General features: G+C 40.4%; 1 protein-coding gene, 1 non-coding gene and 2 pseudogenes across 2 annotated transcripts; 3 read left to right on the top strand and 1 right to left on the bottom strand.

Moving 5' to 3' along the window:
* Window positions 1-1,311: 1,311 nt before the first annotated feature.
* LOC149497124 (secreted RxLR effector protein 161 pseudogene) lies at window positions 1,312-2,031 on the top strand (annotated as a pseudogene).
* An 825-nt stretch (window positions 2,032-2,856) lies between these two features.
* LOC149497123 (receptor-like protein kinase FERONIA pseudogene) lies at window positions 2,857-14,892 on the top strand (annotated as a pseudogene).
* Window positions 14,893-18,262: 3,370 nt separating this feature from the next.
* On the bottom strand, window positions 18,263-18,369 carry LOC149497122 (small nucleolar RNA R71). Its single transcript, XR_016320738.1, has one exon. It is a non-coding gene; the product is annotated as a small nucleolar RNA R71 (small nucleolar RNA).
* Window positions 18,370-19,321: 952 nt separating this feature from the next.
* On the top strand, window positions 19,322-20,136 carry LOC149497121 (uncharacterized). Its single transcript, XM_089720014.1, has 2 exons — window positions 19,322-20,021; window positions 20,093-20,136. Exons 1-2 carry the CDS (start codon window positions 19,322-19,324, stop codon window positions 20,134-20,136), a joined length of 744 nt encoding a protein of 247 aa, XP_089576140.1.
* Window positions 20,137-24,669: the final 4,533 nt, after the last annotated feature.

Raw genomic sequence — 24,669 nt, 5'->3', positions numbered from 1 at the left:
CCATTCCAGAAACTGTGGAACATTAAACCAACTGTAAGTCATTTTCGCGTTTTTGGATGCGTGTGTTATGTCTTCGTTCCGGATGAACTTCGAAGCAAGTTTGACAAAAAGGCACTTCGCTGCATATTCGTTAGTTATGATGAGCAAAGAAAAGGCTGGAGATGTTGTGATCCTACAACTAACAAGTGCCATATTTCACGAAACGTAGTCTTTGATGAGACATCATCTTGGTGGTCATCTGAAGCAACTCTGCTACCAGACTCAAAAGAAATTCAAGAAAAAGTTGAAAAGAAGATAGGAGAGGGAGAGTTCATCCCAGAGAAAGGTCAAGGAGAGCCATCCAGAGTTCAAGAGAAATCGAAGAGCCCATGGAAGATAGGTGCATACGAACAACAGCAGCCAAGTCAAGAAGAACAAGATCCAGATTAACCTCTACTTCGACGATCAAGTCGAGAAAGAAGGCCTAATCCAAAATATGCAAATGCTGCTATAGCAGAGATAAAGGAGCCAACAACTTATGAAGAAGCATCAAAGAAGATGGAGTGGACTACTGCAATGGAAGAAGAAATTGATGCTTTGGAGGAAAACCAAACATAGGAATTAGTGCCAAAACCAAAAGATGTGAAACCTATATCTTGCAAATGGGTCTACAAAATCAAAACTCGCCCGGATGGATCAATTGAGCGATACAAAGCAAGACTAGTTGCTCGTGGATTTTCTCAACAGTATGGCTTGGACTATGATGAGACATTTAGTCCAGTTGCCAAGATCACTACTGTGCGAGTATTACTAGCTTTAGCAGCTAGTAAGTCATGGCCTTTGTGGCAGATGGATGTGAAGAATGCATTCTTACATGGTGAAGTTGATCGTGAAATCTACATGGAGCAACCACCAGGGTTCAGAAGTCGTGAAAATCCTAACTATGTGTGCAAGCTAAGGAAAGCTCTCTATGGTCTAAAACAAGCACCGAGGGCCTGGTATGGTAAGATTGCAGAATTCCTTGTCAAGAATGGATATGTTATGGCACTAGCAGACTCCAGTTTATTTGTAAAAGATTGGGAAGGAAGACTAGCTATAGTGCTAGTATACGTTGATGATTTAATAGTCACTGGCGACAACATCGAAGAGATTCAACTCATCCGAGAGAATTTGGCTACTCGTTTCAAAATGAAAGAGCTAGGAAAGCTCAAGCATTTTCTTGGATTGGAGATAGAAAAAGCCAAGGAAGGTTTGTTCCTTGGACAACAGAAGTATGCAAGAGATCTACTGAAGAAGTTTGGAATGATGGAGTGAAAGCCGATATCTACTCCAATGGATGCTAATGTCAAGTTGTGTGCTCATGAAGGGAATGATATCGAAGATGCTACTATGTATAGACAACTAGTGGGAAGCCTAATCTATCTCACTATGACACGGCCGGACATTTCCTTTGCAGTTGGAGTAGTCAGCCGATTTATGCAGAAGCCTAAGAAACCTCACTTGGAAGCAGTTAGAAGAATATTGAGATATGTCAAAAGTACAATCGATTATGGGATCTTTTACAAGAGAGGTGAAATTATCAAATTGGAAGGATATTGCGATGCTGATTATGCAGGAGATCACGACACTCGGCGCTCGACAACAGGCTATGCATTTAGTCTTGGTTCAGGAGTAATCTCTTGGTGCAGCAAGAGACAACCTACAGTGTCACTTTCCACAACAGAAGCTGAGTATCGGGCAGCAGCAACAGCAGCTCAGGAAAGTGTTTGGTTGTCACAGCTTATGAACGATCTGCATCAACCCATCGACTATCCAATTCCGTTGAATTGTGATAATCGTTCGGCTATACAAATGGCTGAGAATCCGGTGTTTCATGTGAGAACAAAACACGTGGAGGTTCACTATCACTTTATAAGAGAGAAGGTTCTACAAGAAGAGATTAAAATGAAATATATCAAGACAGAGGATCAACCAGCCGATATCTTTACAAAGAATTTAAACGCAAATAAACATGAAGATTTTCGCCAACAGTTGGGAATGATGAAGAAGTAGAAATTAATCGTTGAGGGAGAGTATTAAAATATCAACGATTAATTAAGAAAAGACAACCACTAAAATGGGCTACCATAATAAGTTAAATACTTGGCAAGCTTCAAGCTCAAAGATGGAAACCTTAAGCCCAAAGTTGGAGGTCCAAGCCCATATTCTAGAATACTCTACATTACTCCACTTAAAAGATATTTTGTATAATGTCAACATAGTTCTAGAATTCTCCATGTAATCTAAGTCGTCCATTTTTGTAGACAAATCTTAGCCGTACATTGAGGAGGTGGAAATGCCTATAAATACCACCCCTCACCTCATTTGTAAGAAGCAAGCAAACCAAGCACGCACCAAGCAAAAACCAAGTAATCCTTTCCTTAAGCTTTGTAAATGTTTGCTTCCTATTAATACAATTATATTTGGTGTTTTGCGTTAGTATTATTTTGGTTGTCTTTCCCGTTATTATTCTTGGTGTTATAAATTATTAATCAATCTTGGAGTTTATCACTACACTTATATTCAACAAGTGGTATCAGAGCTGATATCCAACAAGTGGTATCAGAGCTGATATCCAACAATATATACAAATACGGCAGGTTTAAAGCATTCATATAGTGTGCGTGTGGATCTGTATTATTCATAATTTTGAATAATAAGCCATTGAATTTTAAGGAATTGTTCATAATTTAAAAAACCTTAAACACTTACATATTTTCAAATCTTAAATTTCTAATTTTACTGCACCAATCTAAAGAGAGCTCGAGTGAACTAATTTCTGTTATCAGTGGTGAATTATTGCTCAAAATAATCGATGGATAGCACTCATAAATTTTGATGTCCCTTGTCCCATGTCTATCAAGAAAGCAACACATTTTTAATGTCTACAAAGGATCCATCGATGATGGCGCCTTTACTGTCGCAATCAAGCGATTACATTCATCATCAAAACAGGGAACTCGCGAGTTCAAAACAGAAATCCAGATGCTTTCCAAGCTCCGTCACACGCATCTCGTGTCTCTAATAGGATACTGTGATGATCCAGGCGAGATGATTCTAGTATACGAGTTCATGCACCGCAACACTCTCCGTGATCATCTCTACAAAACCAAAAACCCTCCTCTTCCATGGAAGCAAAGACTACAGATCTGCATCGGAGCTGCACATGGACTGCATCATCTCCATACAGGTGCGAAACACCCGATCATTCACCGCGACGTCAAGTCAACGAACATACTGACAGATGAAGAACTGGGTGGCTAAAGTTTCTGACTTTGGCTTGTCAAGAATGGGTCCCACTAGCTGTGAATACTCAAATTTTGAGACTCGAAAAGCCGGTTTTCCCGGCCGCCGGCGACAGCGGCTGCAGTCGCCTGTGAATATTCAAATTTTTGAGGCTCAAAAGCCTGTTTTTTCCGACTGCGAACAGTCCGGCCGGACTGGAGGCCTTTCGGAAAGTTCACCGGAAGTATGCCAATATGGTACTTGAAACGTCCGGAAAATTACGAGGATCACGGAACTGGTCCCGGAATATTTTTTGGAGGTCCGGAACTCCCGGAAAAGCCCCCGGAGTGAACCTGCCTGCCCCGGTGGCTCAGCCACCGGAGCCAGCCGCCGACCCGGCGGCCCAGCCGTCGAAGGACCGGCGGCTCGGCCGCCGGGAAGGTCGCCAAGTCGGCGGCCCAGCCGCCTACGGACCGGCGGCCCGGCCGCCGGGCTGGCCGCCGAGTCGGCGGCCCGGCCGCCGGGCGGGCCGCCGAGCCGGCGGCCCAGCCGGCGGCCCAGCCGGCGGCCCGGCCGCCGGGATGGCCGCCGGGCCGGCGACTCGACCACCGAAAACAGTCCGTTTTTTTGTGCCTATAAATACAGGCCTCGGGCCTCCTTTTTTCCACACTCAGTCTGTGTTGACGGACGCTCCTTCTCCCTCTCGCTCCTTGCGATTCTTTACTGCTTTTTTGCATTTTAATTTAGCTTTTATTGCTTTCTTTCTTTGTTATTTGGGTAATTAAAATTAAATTAAATTAATTAATTTCCCTTAACGAGGAGCTTAACCTGGAGTTAAGAAGTGGCCGTCGACTAAATCAGGTACACAAAACTAAACTCTGTCTTTTTTAATTTTAGCATTTCATGCATGTTTCTCTTCTACTCCTCTTAAATTCTATAACTGCATAAATGCATTCATATCATCCACAAGGCAAACAAATTGCCTCAATTAAATAAAATTAAGCTTAAATGCCCGGTTAATCAATAATCGTGGTATTAAAGCTTAAATTCGACAATATTGGCTAAAAAAGCCTAGTTAATCCATAACTATGGTAAAAGTGCCTTTATTTCGAACAGTTTTCGGCCTAAGTCTAATTAATCAATAATTGTGACTAAAAGGCCCTAATTAAACACTTTTTTTATTATGGCAATAAATTGCCTATATTTCAATTTAATTAATCACTTTAGGCAAACAAATTACCTACAAGTGAGAATTAATCAGTTTTTAAGCGACAAACCGCTTAAATCAAAATTTGGCTAAAAGCCTTTAATTAATCACTTTAGGCAAACAAATTGCCTATAAGTGAAGATTAACCTTTTTGTAGCGACAAATCGCTTAAATTAAATTTCTTTGGCTAAAAGCCTTCAAACAATTTTTTGGCAAATAAACTGCCTTAAATCAATCCATTTAGGCGACAATCGCCCAATTAACATCATTTGGCAAATTAATTGCCTAAACCAATATTTTGGCTTTAAAAGCCTTAAAACAATTCGTTTTGGCACAAATGCCTTAAAAATCAATCTTTTGGCAAGAATAAGCCCAAATTAAATTCTTTTGGCTAAAAGCCTCAAAATCAACATTTTGGCACCAAGTGCCTAAATCAATCAATCTTTTGGCAAAATGCCTAAACGAAATGCACAAAGCATACACACACTCATGCATTAAGCATCCCCTTCAAAAGCCCTCTAAAAGAGGCCTATCGAACTACGTTGACTTTGATCTTCCATTCAAACAGAAGTAGATAGGCACGTTCGGGATCTAACCCCGGGCGGCAAGTCGAATCACATAAACATCTTTTTCATTGGTCTAAATTATTTCATCTTCCTTGCAAAACATTCATTCTTAGGTTAGTTTCATCAGCATGACATAGTCTCGGGATCCACCTCGGGTTCGAAGACCATGCCTTAGACATTGGGCTAATTAATCTAGTAACTAGGTTAATTAAAATTGGAGTCACTTAGGGTTTTTCCTAGTTTACCCTAAAACAATTAAACAAGGTGGCGACTCATTCATTCACGTGCATTTTTTCCTTAGTCACATGCATTCATATCGCCATGATATTTTGGGGAGGGGTTCACAGTTTGGCGACTCTGCTGGGGATTTATGTAATCATTTTGCATAAAGTGGACTACAATTGCTGTGTAAACTAACCTGTCCTTCTTTAGGGCATTATTTTACAATGCTTTATTTTGCAGGGTACCTTAGCACAAATCAAGTATTCTTTCTTTAAGAATACGAGATGAGGAATTTAAACTCAAATTGTACAAATTGTTTAAGACATTTTAATTTATTTATTTATTTGCACGATTGAGAGAATCTTTTTCTCCATTACATAAAAAATGAATTTCAAATGAATTTCTTCTCTCTCTGTTCAAACTTCTGAGTCTGGATAGCAAGTAGCGCTGATCGGCAGGTCTCTTTGATTATGTCGACGGACAGCCAAAGCGTCCTCCCTGTTGCCGCAAACCATCCCTAATCCTTTTGGGGGTGGCCCATGGGCATGCGTACTGTTGGACCCACGCGAAACTCTTTGTTTCACATGTGGTTAGGTATATCCATGCTCAAGGCTCAAGGGTCCCTTAATAAGCCAATCCTCTATTTGTGTCATAGCCTATAGAACCTATCCTTTAGGACAGTATGCACCCAATGATGCTGGATCATTCCATTAAAATGAATTATGTTGTGATGTCGTGCGCATTCACGCATTCATCCCATAACTTCACAAAAAAAAAACATTCCTTTTCAAAGCTGGAAAATCACATTTTGGTCCCTAAGACCTGAAAAATTACATTTTGGCCCCTAAGGCCCAAAAATTCCTAATTTGGCCACTGAGACCCAAAAATTCCCAATTTGGCCACAGAGGCCCAAAAATTTCCAATTTTGGCCCCTAAGGCCCAAAAAAAATTCTAGATTTGGCCACAGAGGCCCAAAAATGCCCAATTTGGCCTTAAAGGCCCAAAAATTCTCAATTTGGCCCCTAAGGCCCAAAAATTCTCAATTTGGCCCCAAAGGCCCAAAAATTCTCAAGTTGGCCCCTAAGGCCGAAAAATTTTCCAATTTGGCCACAGAGGCCTAAAAATTCTCGATTTGGCCCCGAAGGCCCACAAATTTCCAATTTGGCCATAGAGGCCCAAAAATTTCCAATTTGGCCCCTAAGGCCCAAAAATTCTCAATTTGGCCCCAAAGGCCCAAAAATCTCCAATTTGGCCATAGAGGCCCACAAATTTCCAATTTGGCCATAGAGGCCCAAAAATCTCCAATTTGGCCCCGAAGGCCCACAAATTTCCAAGTTGGCCATAGAGGCCCAAAAATTCCCAATTTGGCCATAGAGGCCCAAAAATTCTCAATTTGGCCCCGAAGGCCCAAAAATTCCCAATTTGGCCATAGAGGCCCAAAGATTCTCAATTTGGCCCCGAAGGCCCAAAAATTCCCAATTTGGCCCCGAAGGCCCACAAATTTCCAAGTTGGCCATAGAGGCCCAAAAATTCCCAATTTGGCCATAGAGGCCCAAAGATTCTCAATTTGGCCCCGAAGGCCCAAAAATTCCCAATTTGGCCACAGAGGCCCAAAAATTCCCAATTTGGCCACAGAGGCCCAAAAATTCACACTTTGGCCCCAAAGGCCCAAAAGTTCACATTTTGGCCCCTAAGGCCCAAAAAATTTTTTTTGAGAACTTAGGGTCTTTCGAAAAGTCGAGGTGTCCAGCCCTAAACACTCTACCTTACATATCACATCCCATGGAGTTCTATCCTAGGTGTCCTAGCATACCAATATCACCCCACATCACAAGGGTCATGTCCAAATACCTCGCCCATACACTACCCTACCTCACACTATCTCACATACCCTATGAAAATACCTTATAGTCTAATCATTTTTGACTATGTCCTTTTACAGGTACCCCTCCAAAGACCACCTGTACCCGAAACACCAACTGAGCTCTCACCCACAAGTCCAACAACCCCAACTGCACCAATGGCATCACTGTCTGACATCCAAAACCTCATTGAACAATTGGAAGCCAGAATGGAGGCTAGAATGAATGAGGCATTGGCTGCCCAGAGGACTGCCCTAATAGCCGAACTTGGTGGTGGTAATGGAAATGGGGCTTCCGCCGGGGGAAGTGGACCTTCTACCTCCAATCTGGGACCTGCTGCAGAACCAATAAACCCTACCCTTAACCTGGATGGCATGCCCTCTGGAACTGCTTCTGAGCTGGAAGCTCAGAAAATGAGAGAGAAACTAGAACTCCTGGAAAGGTCTATCAGTGCCCTCAAGACACACAAAGAAGTCGTGGACATGGACTCCTTGTCCTTGTTCCCCGAAGCAAGACTGCCGACAAAGTTCAAGATGCCCAACATGGACAAGTTTGATGGAACCACTTGTCCTAAAATGCACCTGAAAATGTATGTAGGTGCCCTCAACCCGTTTGGCCTGAACAGCGAGCTCCTTGCTCAGTTGTTTCAGCAATCTTTGACTGGTGCTGCATTAAGATGGTTTGTAAGCTTGGATCGTTCCAAAATGAAGAATTGGGAGGACATATGCAATGCTTTCAACACGGAGTACCATTATAATATCGAAGTGGATGTCACTCGGAGAGAGCTGGAAACCACTAGACAAAAGAACAATGAGCCCTTCTCCTCGTTCCTTTCGAGGTGGAGGGCCAAAGCTGCTCAAATGATCAACCGACCCTCTGAACAGGAACAAGTTGACATAATAATCAATAATTTACTGCCTGTCTACCAGTCACATCTTCAAACACAGTACTTGCCTACGTTCCAATCGCTCATTGCGACTGCAACTAAGGTGGAAGACTTAATCCAGTTGGGTCAACTCAAAGAAGACTCATACAAGAAGCAGAATCATGCTGGGTCCAGTGAGACAAATGAAATAGCCAGTATAATCCCCATGAATCCTTTACGTATTGGGAATTTGGGAAACAATCAGCCAAGGAGGCAATATACTGATCTCGGCATGCCAATCCTTTTGGTGTTCCAAGAAGCAGTAAAAGCAAATTTACTGAAGCCCTTAGAAGCAAGGCCATTACCAAACCCCCTGCCCCGGAATTTCAAAACCAATGAATACTGTGAGTACCATCAAGGACATGGGCATAAGACCGAATCATGCTGGACTTTGAAAAACCGTCTACAAGACCTAGTTGACAATGGGTCCATCATCCCCAAGAGCAAGCTGAACATCAACCAATCCCTTGCCTAACCATGGGATTAATGCAAAAAAAAATTTGCTGAACAAGAATCGTTCGATCCTTTCAAACTTTTTCTTAGAATTGAATGAAGTTTGTGTCTGAGAAGGTTGAGATCAAGCCTCCAAAAGAACAAAGGTATTGTTCAAGACCAACAACAACATGTCTGATCGATTGAAGCATCGAGAAGAACAAAGTCACTACAGTCAATCCAATCCTAGTCCATCACAGCCCACCTAGAGTCTATCTTTTAGGGTCTAGTTTCTTTTTTCTTTTCATTTTCATTTCCATTCAAGTATTCATTTGTAAATCTAAGTGTCTTTTGTACACAAATTTTGTCTTATCAATAAAAAGGGATCAGTTTACGTTCCAATCATATTTATACTCTTTCCCTATCCTTGCCTGTGAAAGCAAAAAAAAAAAAAAAAAAAAAAAATCGAAAAAAATAATAAAGAAAAATTGAAAAAAATAAAAAAAAAATGACAAAAAGATAATAAAAATTGGCAAAGAAAAATGCATTCATCCTTTCATTTGCTCTGCATCAATCAAAGCTGGGGGCATCCTAAGAAGCACCATCAAAGGGGAAGTTTTGAAGGGTAATCATGGAAAGGATCCAGCAAAGGGTACGCAAGACTTCAAAACAGTACCGAGGCAAAGCCGATTGAAGGGGTTAGGGCCAGAATGGTTTCTCCAAAAACCCAGGAATGGAAGATGCTCTGACAGAGAGGTGTTTGAATTTCGAGCTTAAAAGCGACAGAATAAAAGAAGTTATATTTGGAATTGGGTTGGGTCTGCACGAAGTCGCAATGCTATCCATACACTACTCAAGTCATCTCAGAATCCAGTTGCCTCGAAATTCTTTATGGAGAGGCTGCTTCTAAGCAGGCATAGGGAAAAACGGGACAAAAGGAACCCCTGGTCAAAAGGAAGAAAACAAGCAAAAGAAAAAAATGGGTCAAAGAGGAACTCCTGCACAAAAGAAAGAAATCAAGGACAAAGCTACAGGAAATCGAGTTGTCAAAAACGGGTCAACTGCAGGCTCTCCGTTAAATTCAAGACCATCAAGGGTAGATGACAAATCATTTCAGCCATAAGGACAAAGACCAAGCGGCTACTCACACTTTGAAAAAGCAAGTTAAAAGAAGCAGTCATTTTCACGAATTGGATGACAACAAACACCTTGAAAATCAAGCGCCAAGCATGGCACAAGTACAAGTGTCCTTATAAACAAGGATCATTTCTCAAAACGGGGAAAAGGAAGAGTCTCCTCAAAATTCCTTATGGAGAGGAGAACCATTGAGGAAATAAGTTTCAAGTTCAGAGGAAGATAAAGTTCAAGAAAAGGAATCAAATTAACCTCAAGAATTCAAACATGGCAAAGCCATAAACTCAAAGCATAAAAGCTTCTTCAACACTCAAGCCCCTCAAGTTACCGCCACAATGTGGGTATTCAAAACTCTTTGTGGCGAATACAAGTCACATTTCAGTCAACCAGTGGTAAAACCACTACAACAACAAAGTCAGATTCGCCTAGGGTCATCACTATCATACGAGCTCGAGTCAATAAGTTGATTCAACATCATCTAAGTCAGGAATGAATCCCGTAAAGACATCAAGCCGGGAAGGAATCCCGCGAAGAAATCAAGTCAGAAATGAATTCTGCATCAACATCAAGCCGGGAAAGAATCCCGCGAAGACATCCAGTCGGGAATGAATCCCGCAAAGACATCAAGTCGGGAAGGAATCCCGCAAAGACATCAAGCCGGGAAGAAATCCCGCGAAAGAAATTAAGTCAGAAATGAATTCTGCATCAACATCAAGCCGGGAAAGAATCCCGCAAAGACATCCAGTCGGGAAAGAATCCCGCAGAGACATCCAGCCGGGAAGGAATCCCGCAAAAAAAAAAAAAAAAAAAAAATTCAAATCGGAGATGAATTCTGTATTAATATCAAGTCAGGAAGGAATCCCGAAGAAGTCAAATCGGAAATGAATTCCACAATCAAAATTAAGTCAGAATTGAATTCTGCCCCAGCAGCAAGCCGGAAATAAATTCCGCACCAAGACAGAAAGGAATTCCGCACTAACATCAAGACGGAGATGAATTCCGCACCAGCCGAGCACGAAGTTCGCATCCCGGAAGGAACTACGAAAGACCTGATTCTCCCCATCCCCCGAAGAGTTCTTGGAGATACGTAGGCAGCCACAAAGGCGCGGTCACAAACATAAGTTTGCATCATAAATAGCATTTTCTCTTTGCCAATATAAAAAATAAAAAATAAAAAAAAGAGAAGAAAAGAAAAATAAAAGCTGGAGTTGAAAACCCGAAAGGGCGGCTTCAGGCAAGAATTGAGCCCGCTAGGCTGAAAACCCGAAAGGGCGGTCTAGGCAAAAGTTAGGGCAAAGAGCCTGCTAGAGTCGAAAACCCGAAAGGGCGGCTACTAGGCAAAAGTTAAGGCCAAAAAAAAAAAAAAAAAAAAAAAAAGGTGCTTTCAAAGGTCTCCTTGGGAGTATATAAATCATTTTTTCCAGGAATCACTGAGTTCCTTCGAGTCAAAATTCACTACAAGAAAACTTTGGGTCTCTAAATCGAGTCTCTAAAATCAAGTCTCCATCACCAGTGGTCATTCCACAACGGGCCACAAAAATCGAGTCATTCTCAAAAGTCCGTTTTGAAAGCGTCACTCTTTGAGTCATTCCTCGAAGAAAGAGGGAGAGAGAAAAATGTCAAAACAATCCCTAAAAAAGTGTCAAACATAATCATTGAGAGGTAATTCTTTAATACCTCGTCTCCACTCGGACCATCGTTTCTTCGATCCTTTCAGACGAGCGATGTCATCCACATTGTCCGTTTCCTCGAGTCATATAAGTAACCTTGTTCTCTTTGATTCCTCGATCGAAAGGACAAATACAACACCAATGTTTTGAAGTATTCCATGGTCAGCACCATTCTGGGGGCAAGAAGTGATAAGAACCTTCACCATTCTCCCATCACAGAAGTAATCACAAAATTTTAGTCTTTCATTAAGAAGAAATTCTGTTTCAGCTAATAAAGGCATCAATTCCCTCAAGCAGGGGGCAAAATCCTCCAAGTCGAATTCAGGGGCAAGTGTTATAAAAAAAAAAAACATACACAACCCAGGGTGGAACCCAACCATCGTCAATCTCTTTTACCCAAACCCAGGGTAGAACCCGGTTAATGGTTAACTTTCTTACATAAAACCTAGGGTGAAACCCTAACAAATAACCAACCCTTTTTCATCCAAAACCAAGCCATTTGATCATTTCGACTTTAGGTGGACCCTTGGTTCTCAAAGAAAAATAAAACAAATCTCTTTTCAAACCCTCATTAAGAGGCAAAACATCTCTTCAAGCCCTCACTAAGAGGCAAAACATCTTTTCAAGTCCTCGAAGAGGCAAAATCTCTTTTCAAGCCCTCACTAAGAGGCAAAATCTCTTTTCAAGTCCTCTAAGAGGCAAAATCTCTTTTCAAGTCCTTTAAGAGGCAAAATCTCTTTTCAAGCCCTCATTAAGAGGCAAAACTTCTTTTTAAGCCCTCATTAAGAGGCAAAAACATCTTTAAGTTACCAACATAAATCCATGCATTTGATCATTTCATTTTCAAAAAAAAAAAAAAAAACCACGGCGGGGTTTCCTCCGCTGCCCATCCTCAAAATTTGGTCTTCAGACAACCACCGACACCCATAAATCATTTTTATGGTTGCCGGTGGGGGGCAACTGTGAATACTCAAATTTTGAGACTCGAAAAGCCGGTTTTCCCGGCCGCCGGCGACAGCGGCTGCAGTCGCCTGTGAATATTCAAATTTTTGAGGCTCAAAAGCCTGTTTTTTCCGACTGCGAACAGTCCGGCCGGACTGGAGGCCTTTCGGAAAGTTCACCGGAAGTATGCCAATATGGTACTTGAAACGTCCGGAAAATTACGAGGATCACGGAACTGGTCCCGGAATATTTTTTGGAGGTCCGGAACTCCCGGAAAAGCCCCCGGAGTGAACCTGCCTGCCCCGGTGGCTCAGCCACCGGAGCCAGCCGCCGAGCCGGCGGCCCGTCCCGGCGGCCCAGCCGCCAGTCAGGCCGCCGACCCGGCGGCCCAGCCGCCGGGAAGGTCGCCAAGTCGGCGGCCCAGCCGCCTACGGACCGGCGGCCCGGCCGCCGGGCTGGCCGCCGAGTCGGCGGCCCGGCCGCCGAGCCGGCGGCCCAGCCGGCGGCCCGGCCGCCGGGATGGCCGCCGGGCCGGCGACCCGACCACCGAAAACAGTCCGTTTTTTTGTGCCTATAAATACAGGCCTCGGGCCTCCTTTTTTCCACACTCAGTCTGTGTTGACGGACGCTCCTTCTCCCTCTCGCTCCTTGCGATTCTTTACTGCTTTTTTGCATTTTAATTTAGCTTTTATTGCTTTCTTTCTTTGTTATTTGGGTAATTAAAATTAAATTAAATTAATTAATTTCCCTTAACGAGGAGCTTAACCTGGAGTTAAGAAGTGGCCGTCGACTAAATCAGGTACACAAAACTAAACTCTGTCTTTTTTAATTTTAGCATTTCATGCATGTTTCTCTTCTACTCCTCTTAAATTCTATAACTGCATAAATGCATTCATATCATCCACAAGGCAAACAAATTGCCTCAATTAAATAAAATTAAGCTTAAATGCCCGGTTAATCAATAATCGTGGTATTAAAGCTTAAATTCGACAATATTGGCTAAAAAAGCCTAGTTAATCCATAACTATGGTAAAAGTGCCTTTATTTCGAACAGTTTTCGGCCTAAGTCTAATTAATCAATAATTGTGACTAAAAGGCCCTAATTAAACACTTTTTTTATTATGGCAATAAATTGCCTATATTTCAATTTAATTAATCACTTTAGGCAAACAAATTACCTACAAGTGAGAATTAATCAGTTTTTAAGCGACAAACCGCTTAAATCAAAATTTGGCTAAAAGCCTTTAATTAATCACTTTAGGCAAACAAATTGCCTATAAGTGAAGATTAACCTTTTTGTAGCGACAAATCGCTTAAATTAAATTTCTTTGGCTAAAAGCCTTCAAACAATTTTTTGGCAAATAAACTGCCTTAAATCAATCCATTTAGGCGACAATCGCCCAATTAACATCATTTGGCAAATTAATTGCCTAAACCAATATTTTGGCTTTAAAAGCCTTAAAACAATTCGTTTTGGCACAAATGCCTTAAAAATCAATCTTTTGGCAAGAATAAGCCCAAATTAAATTCTTTTGGCTAAAAGCCTCAAAATCAACATTTTGGCACCAAGTGCCTAAATCAATCAATCTTTTGGCAAAATGCCTAAACGAAATGCACAAAGCATACACACACTCATGCATTAAGCATCCCCTTCAAAAGCCCTCTAAAAGAGGCCTATCGAACTACGTTGACTTTGATCTTCCATTCAAACGGAAGTACGTAGGCACGTTCGGGATCTAACCCCGGGCGGCAAGTCGAATCACATAAACATCTTTTTCATTGGTCTAAATTATTTCATCTTCCTTGCAAAACATTCATTCTTAGGTTAGTTTCATCAGCATGACATAGTCTCGGGATCCACCTCGGGTTCGAAGACCATGCCTTAGACATTGGGCTAATTAATCTAGTAACTAGGTTAATTAAAATTGGAGTCACTTAGGGTTTTTCCTAGTTTACCCTAAAACAATTAAACAAGGTGGCGACTCATTCATTCACGTGCATTTTTTCCTTAGTCACATGCATTCATATCGCCATGATATTTTGGGGAGGGGTTCACACTAGCCAGTCCCAAACGCAAGTCAGCACTGTTGTCAGGGGTAGTATTGGATATGTAGATCCAGAGTATTATCGTAGGCAACACCTCACTGAAAAATCTGACGTGTACTCATTCGGAGTTGTTCTATTGGAGGTATTATGTGCTAGGGCACCTGTAATTCCAGGATTACCCAAAGAGCAAGCGAATTTAGCTGATTGGGCTAGAATCTGCTATAGAAGAGGTGCACTCGACCGAATAATGGACCCGCACTTGAGAGGTGATGCTGATCTTGCCTGTTTGGAGAAATTTGGAGAGATCGCGGAGAGCTGTTTGCGTGACAATGGAGCACAAAGACCGGCAATGAGCGGCGTGATATGTGAGCTGGAGTTAGCATTGCAGCTTCAAGAGACGGCAGAGAAGAGTAGAAATAGTAGTGTCGAGAGTGTGGGTGAAGAGCAGGAAAGTCCATTGTTGTTGCGTGGGGAAGCTGTTGTAACTACTGATGATGATGATATATTTAGCGTTTCAGGCGAACAAAAGGAGGACTCCAAGAGCACAGTTAGCAGTGGTGAAGGGAGTGCTGCTAAACTTGATCCTGATGGATTTAAGTCTAAGTCTGTATTTTCGGAAATTATGAATCAAATGGGAAGATGAAAATTGTAGTTAAATCCAATTGATTTAAGCCTCTGGTATGCTTATTACAGTCTATCAAATTTTGCATGGTTTTAGAAAGGAATCCTGAGAGTAAATGCTGATGATCTTTTTCCAATTTGTAGTTACTATAAGAATGGACAAAATTTGTTTATACTCGACAATGTGCTATTATAGACAATAAGACCTGCTCTGTTTTTGTTTCTTAAAAATGTTGTTTCCCGGTTACTGGGTTTTTAGTTGTTTGAAAGAATTGCAATTGGATAAATATGGAGACTAAGATCATTAACGCTGCTCTATTCTGCTAGTTTGAATATTTTCTAAAAATTTAAGCATTTCTATGTAATTATGCTATTTCTGAATAATGAACTATCTAGGTTTCATTAATATAATTAATTGTTTGATATGGATCTCTCCAATGATATAATTAATCCAACTTCTTAAGATCTGCATTGCTCTGTTTGTGAAGGGTATAATTATACTATTTTGTTGTCATTGTCGTTATAGCTATTCTAATCACCAGGTGTTCCGCAGTTCTTTATTTAATTTGTAATCAACAAGGTCTTTTCAAAGTCCTATGGATGACTTTCTACATACTAGAAGTCTTCTTGCCCGACCCGCCTTGTAGATGTTACATATTTTGTCCAACCACAATTAGACCTTACGGTCAGCCCCTTACTTTCTGAGCACGTACCACTTGATTAAATGATAGTGCTAGTGTTGATTTTTATAGTGTTTTTATTATAATATTTGTTAGAATTTTAGTAAGTTTTTATTGCTTTAATTTGGTTTTAATCACTTTTAGCATAATTATGATCAAAAGCTTCCTTGATCTTTAATCCGCTTGATCTAAGAGAAAATTGTAGGAATTGGTGCAGAAAAGAACTTTAAAAAACAAGACACTCCGCTCTAGCACGCCCTAGCCGTGCTAAGTGGCATGCCCAAGTCGCGCTACGAAGCAAGTCTCAACAAAGAAAAGTGGCCAAGTCGCGAGCGCGACTTTCAAATGCGCGAGCGCGACAATCAGAAAAGAGAGTCAGAAGATTTGCAAGAAAAGCTCGCGAGCGCACCTTCCATATGCACGGACGCGAGCTGAAGTCGCGAGCGCGACTTTAAAATGCGCGGGCGCGACAAGCAGATCTGAGTATCAGAAGCAATTGAACCAGAAGACGCGAGAAGACGCGAGCGCGACAGTCATATACGCAGGCGCGAGATGAAGTCGCGAGCGCGATATTCATATGCGCGGGCGCGAGAAAGCACCCTAGAGAGGCAGAAGGTTTGCCAGCACAAGTCGCGAGCGCGACTTGCAAATGCGCGACCGCGAGAAGCGTAACTCAAGAGGCAGAGAAGAGCACGCCCCAGCCCGTGCAACGCGACACGCCCGTGCGCGCTAGCCTTCCCAGACCGTGCTGCGGAACACGCCAGTGCCTCATATGCCTCTAACTTCCAGAGAGAAGCACGCCCCTGGCCGTGCCAGGCAACACGCCCGTGCAGACCAAGATTTCTATATTTTGAGTCAAAAGTTGCCAACTAATTTCTACCATTTTCACAAGGTGCTTTGGATGCTTTCTTCACATGCCAGTCAAAGTTCAACCATGTGCATTTGAGACACCATAATTGAGAGCAATTTATGGCTTAATTTACAAACTTTTCCACCTAACAAAGTTGGACTTCACTCATCAAAGCACAAGGCTTGTTCCCCCAAATAGGCTATATAAGGAAGCAAAGAAGCCACTCAGAGAGATGACACATCCTACACTCTACATCTATTCTCCCTTTTCTCATAGTTTTTAGATAGTTTTATTTTCTTTTGAGGCTAAGTGTTTAGGAGTTGTGCAAGGTTTCAAGGAAGCCATCCAAGCAATTTATCTCTAGTTCTTATTTCTAACTCTTAATCTTGTTTATTTCTTTCATTATCTTATTGATTATGGAATATTTATCAAGTATTGTTGAGTTTTATTTAAGTACTATGTGTAACTAAACTCTTATACTAGGGGGTTTGATGTAGCTTAATCTATTTTCCAATTTATGCAATTAGATTTATTTTTCCTTATTCAAGTTATGATTTATTAATGAACTTAATGCTTCTAGGCAGAATTTTCCCCTAGATTGATTTATTTCGATTATCACTATCGGAAGAAGGGTCTTTGATATGAAAAGGTTAATAAAACACATGAGAATAATAACTTGATGCGGAAGCTATACGGTTTGACTCATGGGGGGTTTTCATAAGTTAATGACCTTAGGTTATGGATTCACAAAACAAACCATAAAACTTAATGATTTAATTCATGTTTGATTGCGCTATTGGAAGATAGGTAATTAGACCGGGTTAAAATAGCTAACAATACATCGGGAGAGCTTGTTAGTGATTTTTGGGTTGTTTCCCCTACTTGAATAATTAAATTGATCAATGAACTAATGAAATAAATTGGATAGAGTTAAGTGAAATCAAAACCCCTAGTAGTTTTACTTCCTTGATTTCTTTAATCAATAATTGCTTGCTTAACTTCTTATTTTTACTTGTTGAATTTAATTTCTATAAACAATTTTCTCATTTATCGTTTAAATAATAATAAGATAACATAATTTTGGTACTTGGATTACAATCCCTGTGGATACGATACTCTACTCATCATATATTACTTGTAGCGATTTCGTACACTTGCGAAAATCTCTATCAAGTTTTTGGCATCGTTGCCGGGGATTGGCAATACCAATATCAATACGAATTATCTTGTTATTAATTTAGACATTTACTTATTCATTTGTTTTTAGTCATTTAATTTCTCTGCAGACTATCTCAGGTTTTATGCAAAGAAGATCTAGAAGGACAGATCCTCTGATTTTTGATCCAGAAATTGAGAAAACCTGCAGAAGGAACAACGCAGCAAGGAGAGCACAAGAAAATAGAACCGAACAACAAACAAACATGGACGGACTTAATCCTCAACTTCCAAATATACATCTTGCTGGAAATCCTCAAGCCATACAGCAGCCAAATGTCCGTACCTTGCGAGATTACACCACACCTTCTCTTAACGGAGCAACCTCCAGCATCACTAGACCAAGAGTGGAAGCAAATAATTTTGAAATTAAACCAGCAATAATACAAATGCTTTCCACTTCTATTCAATATGGAGGACTTCCTAGTGAAGATCCTAATGCTCATATCACTAATTTCCTGGAAATTTGTGACACTTTCAAACAAAATGGTGTTTCTGAAGATGCCATTAAATTAAGACTCTTTCCTTTTACTCTAAGAGACAAAGCACGATCATGGTTACAATCTTGTCCTGCTGGAAGTTTTAAAACTTGGGAAGAGTTAGCCCAGAAATTTTTAGCTAAATTCTTTCCATCTTCTAAAACAACTAAATTAAGGAATGAGATTATGACCTTTGCTCATCATGATCAAGAAAGCTTGTATGAGACTTGGGAAAGATTCAAGGATTTGTTGAGAAAATGTCCTCACCATAGTTTGCCCAAATGGTTACAGGTCCAAACTTTCTATAATTCATTGTCACCTAACATTAAAATTACTTTGGATGCAGCTGCAGGAGGATCCTTTGAAAGAAAAGAGATTGATGAGGCATATAATTTAATAGAAGAAATGACCAGCAATAGCCATTATCAAAGCAGCTCTGAAAGAAGAAAGACTGCTGGGATTTATGAAATTGATGCCATCACTGCACTCAATGCAAAGGTTGATAATATGGTAAGAAAGCTTGATTTGCTAACCACTAAGTCTGTAAATTCTATCATGCAAACTTGTGACAGATGCAACGAACCGCATGGAGTTGGAGAATGCATGTTAGATTCTGCAAACCCACAAACCTTGGAGCAAGTGAACTATGTGATGAACCAACAAAGGAGGAATTACCCATATTCGAATCCTTATGATAACAGGTTGAGAAATCATCCGAGTCTTTCATATGGTAATTCTAATAATGCTTTAAATGCACCACCAGGTTTCTTGCCCCCTGAAAAGAAGTCTCATGATGATCTCCTTACTGCCCTCTTAAAATCGCACATGGATTTCATGAACGAAACAAGAGAACACAATAAAATCCAACAAGCTGCGATAAGAAATCTGGAGATCCAAATGGGACAATTTGCAAACATGATGGCAGCTAGACCTCAAGGTACGTTACCTAGTAACACTGAAAAAAATCCTAAAGAACAGGTACAAGCAATCACCTTGAGGAGTGGAAGAGAGTTGGAGGACAAACCCAGAAAAGAAAAAGAGAAGGAGGAAGAGAAAAAGGCACCTATCATTGATCTAGTAGAGAAGGAAGAGGTAAAACCTTATGTTCCACCAGTTCCATTTCCACAAAGATTGAAAAAGACACAGGATGACCAAAGTTTCATGAAATTCCTGGACGTTTTCAAAAAGCTTCAAATAAACATCCCTTTTGCTGAAGCTCTTGCTCAAATGCCAAGTTATGCAAAATTCTTGAAAGAAATCCTGAGCAAGAAAAGAAAGATTGATGACCAAGGAATGGTAAAGCTGACTGAGGAATGCAGTGCAATTATTCAAAATAAATTGCCACCAAAGCTCAAAGACCCAGGGAGTTTTTCTATCCCTTGTAATATTGGCAATTTAAATTTTGAAAAGGCTTTGGCTGACTTAGGAGCTAGCATAAATCTGATGTCTTATGAAGTCTTTAAAATGCTAGGTATGGGGGAGCTCAAGCCAACAAAGATGTCTCTACAATTAGCCGATCGATCAATCAAATATCCCAAAGGAATTGTAGAGGACGTACTAGTCAAGGTAGGGAAATTCATTTTTCCAGTTGATTTTGTCATCCTTGACATTGATGAAGGAAGAGAAGGATCATTGATCCTTGGACGACCTTTTCTTGCAACTGCAAGAGCTCTAATTGATGTACACGATGGAAAATTGACATTGAGAGTAGGTCAAGAAGAGGTTGTTTTCGATGTGTTAAAATCTTGTAAACTACCTATGGACTGCGATGATTGCTTTAGAATAGATGTAATAGATACATGTGTAGATAAAACTTTATATCGCATGAATAATAATTGTAATAATACAGAAGAAAAAGAAGAAGAAGATACACCACCCAAACAAGAACTGAAGCAGCTTCCCCCTCATTTGAAGCATGCATTTCTAGGTGAAAACAACTCTTTTCCTGTTATTATTTCCTCTCACTTAACACTTGATCAAGAGGAAGGGTTGTTACAGGTTCTTCGAAAGCACAAGAAGGCCATAGGATGGTCGATCTCTGATCTACAAGGGATAAGCCCCAGTGTATGCATGCATAAGATCCTAATGGAGGACGACTACAAGCCTTCAATCGAGCACCAAAGACGATTAAATCCAAACATGAAGGAAGTAGTGAAGGCTGAAATCATAAAACTTCTGGACGCCGGTATTATCTATCCAATATCCGATAGTAGTTGGGTAAGTCCTATTCAAGTGGTGCCAAAGAAGGGAGGTATGACTGTCATCTTTAATGAAAGCAATGAGTTAATTCCCACTAGAACAGTCACAGGTTGGCGTGTGTGCATTGATTACAGAAAATTAAACAAAGCAACACGTAAAGACCATTTTCCCTTACCCTTTATTGATCAAATGCTTGAAAGACTTGCAGGTTATCCTTTCTACTGTTTCTTGGACGGTTATTCCGGGTACTTCCAAATACCCATTGCTCCAGAAGATCAGGAAAAGACCACTTTCACTTGTCCTTATGGCACTTTTGCCTATAGGAGAATGCCTTTCGGATTATGCAATGCTCCTGCAACTTTCCAAAGATGCATGATGGCCATATTTTCTGATATGGTTGAGAAATCTATTGAGATATTTATGGATGATTTTTCTGTATTTGGTTCTTCTTTCGATGCATGTCTTTATAATCTATCTTTAGTAATGCAACGTTGTGAAGATACTAACCTTGTGTTAAATTGGGAAAAATGTCACTTCATGGTTAGTGAAGGAATTGTCTTAGGGCATAAAATCTCTCAACAAGGAATTGAAGTAGACAAAGCCAAAATCGAGGTAATTGAAAAACTGCCTCCTCCTAACTCAGTGAAAGGCATAAGAAGTTTTCTTGGTCATGCAGGGTTTTACAGAAGGTTTATCAAGGATTTCTCAAAAATCACAAAACCTCTTTGTAATTTGTTAGTTAAAGATGTTCCTTTCAATTTTGACAAAGAATGTTTAGATGCTTTTAACAGGTTAAAAAAGGAGTTAATTTCAGCACCTATCATCACTACACCAGACTGGACTCTTCCATTTGAACTTATGTGTGATGCTAGTGATCATGCTATTGGAGCTGTTCTTGGGCAAAGGAAGGACAAGAAGTTGCATGTCATCTATTATGCTAGTCGCACCTTGAATGACGCACAATTGAATTATGCAACTACTGAAAAAGAATTGCTAGCTATTGTTTTTGCTTTTGATAAATTCAGGGCCTATTTAATTGGAGCAAAAACAATAGTCTATACAGATCATTCAGCCATCAAATATTTACTAGAAAAGAAAGATGCAAAACCAAGACTGATTCGTTGGGTTCTCTTATTGCAGGAATTTGATTTGGAAATTCGCGACAAGAAGGGAACCGAGAATCTTGTGGCTGACCACCTTTCCATATTAGAGTTGGAGGAAGAGGATACAACCAAACTACAAATTAATGAGAACTTCCCCCATGAGCAACTTTTGCTAATGGTAAAAGCTCAAACCCCCTGGTATGCTGATATAGTCAACTATCTTGTGTGCAAAATTACTCCTCCCAATTTTTCTTATCAACAAAAGAAAAGATTTTTCCATGATATCAAATACTATTATTGGGAGGAGCCATTTTTGTTCAAATACTGTAATGATCAACTATTCAGGCGGTGTATACCGGAAAGTGAAATGGAGAGTGTCCTTAAATTCTGCCATTCAATGGAATGTGGAGGGCATTTTGGAGCAAACAAGACGGCAGCACGTATTTTGGAAAGCGGTTTGTATTGGCCTAATCTGTTTAAAGATGCTTTTAACTATGTTCGTCTTTGTGATCAATGTCAGAGGTTAGGTAATATTTCAAGAAGACAAGAGATGCCTTTGCATGGCATTCTTGAGGTCGAAATTTTCGACGTTTGGGGTCTAGACTTCATGGGACCATTTCCTTCATCATACTCGAACCAATATATCCTAGTGGCGGTGGATTATGTATCAAAATGGGCAGAAGCTATTGCTCTTCCCAATAATGATGCCAAAAGTGTGATGAGCTTCATCAAGAAATACATTTTCACACGGCATGGTACTCCAAGAGCAATAATCACCGACGGAGGTAAGCATTTCTGTAACAAGTACCTTGACTCACTACTTTCCAGATATGGTGTTACACATCGTGTAGGTACTCCATATCACCCTCAAACAAGCGGACAAGTAGAAGTCACGAATCGGGAAATCAAGAAGATTTTGGAAACAACTGTTGGCCAATCAAGGAAGGACTGGTCCAAGAAGCTCGATGATGCTCTTTGGGCCTATAGAACTGCATTCAAGACGCCAATTGGCATGTCACCATATCGACTGGTATATGGTAAGGCCTGTCACCTCCCTGTCGAGTTGGAGCATAAAGCATATTGGGCAATCAAATTTCTTAATTTTGACACTAAGGAAGCTGGTCAAAAGAGGTTGCTTCAATTGAATATGATGGATGAAATGAGGCTCCACGCTTATGAAAATACCAAAGTATACAAAGAACGCACCAAACGATGGCATGATAAGCGTATCATTCAACGAAATCTAAAGGTAGGCCAACAGGTATTACTATATAATTCTAGACTCCGTCTTTTTCCAGGCAAATTGCACTCGAGATGGTCTGGTCCGTTCACAATTCAGGAAATTTTTCCACATGGAGCAGTCGAGATAATGGATGGCAACCGATGTTTCAAAGTGAATGCTCATCGCCTAAAGGTATACCATGGTGGAAATTTTGACCCTGTTAAAACCATTATCCATCTTGATTAAAACGAATCAGGTTCAGAATGTTGAACTTAACGACGTTAAACAAAAGTGCTTGTGGGAGACGACCCATTTTTCCTTTAGATTTAATGGTTTGTGTTGTTTTTGGTTTGTGTTGTTTTTCCTTTAGATTATTATTATTTTTCTGTTTCTCACCTCCTAGCTTGGATGATCTACCACGCTCCATTGCATTCTTTTGCCCCAACAATGGTACACTTCTAAACTTCTTATTATTTGCACTACAATAAGTTTGGGGAATTGCTCATTGCGGACAATGTGCTCATTTAAGTAGGGGGTGGACGTTTTATCTAAATTATAAAATTTTATTTCAATAAAATAAGTATGGAATAATTATTAGTATGAATTTATGATATATCTTAGTTAAACTTTTGAATAAATTAATAATATTTTCCAAAGTAAATTATTTTAAACCAAAAATTGGTTTTAACATACTTCTTGGACTTAACCATTTGTTTAGAGCATTTTTCTAAAACTTGAATAAAGAGAAAAAGGACACTAAAGCCATATTACATGTATGTTTTAAATCAATAAAGGATGAAGGTTTTATTTATTTATTTTTTTTTAAAATAAAATAGTAGGGAGCATAAAATGCAACTACTTATTACTTATATTCTTATAAATATATAAGTGGTATGGAGCATAAAATGCAACCACAAAAGAAGAAAAAGATGAGAAGTGGTATGGAGCATAAAATGCAACCAATTTCTTTAATAGAAGTAGGTTACCTAAAAATACCTTGAGATGAGAAATATTACATGTAGGCTAAATTTGTCCTAATACTCACTATTCTATAAGAAGTAAGCAAAATGTCATTTACTCATGTTTAATAAAAAGAATATGTTATATCAATTTTTGCTAAAAAAATAACTTACATAGGATATATATATAATTTATTCTTATGATTAATTCAGTTATTGATTAAATTCGCAAATAATTATTCCATGCTACTTTCAGAAAGAATTTTATTACTTGAGGACAAGCAATAGTTTAAGTTTGGGGAATTTTGATAGTGTTGATTTTTATAGTGTTTTTATTATAATATTTGTTAGAATTTTAGTAAGTTTTTATTGCTTTAATTTGGTTTTAATCACTTTTAGCATAATTATGATCAAAAGCTTCCTTGATCTTTAATCCGCTTGATCTAAGAGAAAATTGTAGGAATTGGTGCAGAAAAGAACTTTAGAAAACAAGACACTCAGCTCTAGCACGCCCTAGCCGTGCTAAGTGGCACGCCCAAGTCGCGCTACGAAGCAAGTCTCAACAAAGAAAAGTGGCCAAGTCGCAAGTGCGACTTTCAAATGCGCGAGCGCGACAATCAGAAAAGAGAGTCAGAAGATTTGCAAGAAAAGCTCGCGAGCGCACCTTCCATATGCACGGACGCGAGCTGAAGTCGCGAGCGCGACTTTAAAATGCGCGGGCGCGACAAGCAGATCTGAGTATCAGAAGCAATTGAACCAGAAGACGCGAGAAGACGCGAGCGCGACAGTCATATACGCAGGCGCGAGATGAAGTCGCGAGCGCGATATTCATATGCGCGGGCGCGAGAAAGCACCCTTGAGAGGCAGAAGGTTTGCCAGCACAAGTCGCGAGCGCGACTTGCAAATGCGCGACCGCGAGAAGCGCAACTCAAGAGGCAGAGAAGAGCACGCCCTAGCCCGTGCAACGCGACACGCCCGTGCGCGCTAGCCTTCCCAGACCGTGCTGCGGAACACGCCAGTGCCTCATATGCCTCTAACTTCCAGAGAGAAGCACGCCCCTGGCCGTGCCAGGCAACACGCCCGTGCAGACCA

Source organism: Jatropha curcas, chromosome 4 (genome assembly GCF_041381405.1).
Source record: "Jatropha curcas cultivar XTBG-Jc1 chromosome 4, XTBG_Jcur_1.0, whole genome shotgun sequence".
In the NCBI taxonomy this organism is placed as follows: domain Eukaryota; kingdom Viridiplantae; phylum Streptophyta; class Magnoliopsida; order Malpighiales; family Euphorbiaceae; genus Jatropha; species Jatropha curcas.
Note: the sequence above shows the minus strand (reverse complement) of the source record. Positions and strands in the feature narration are given on the sequence as shown.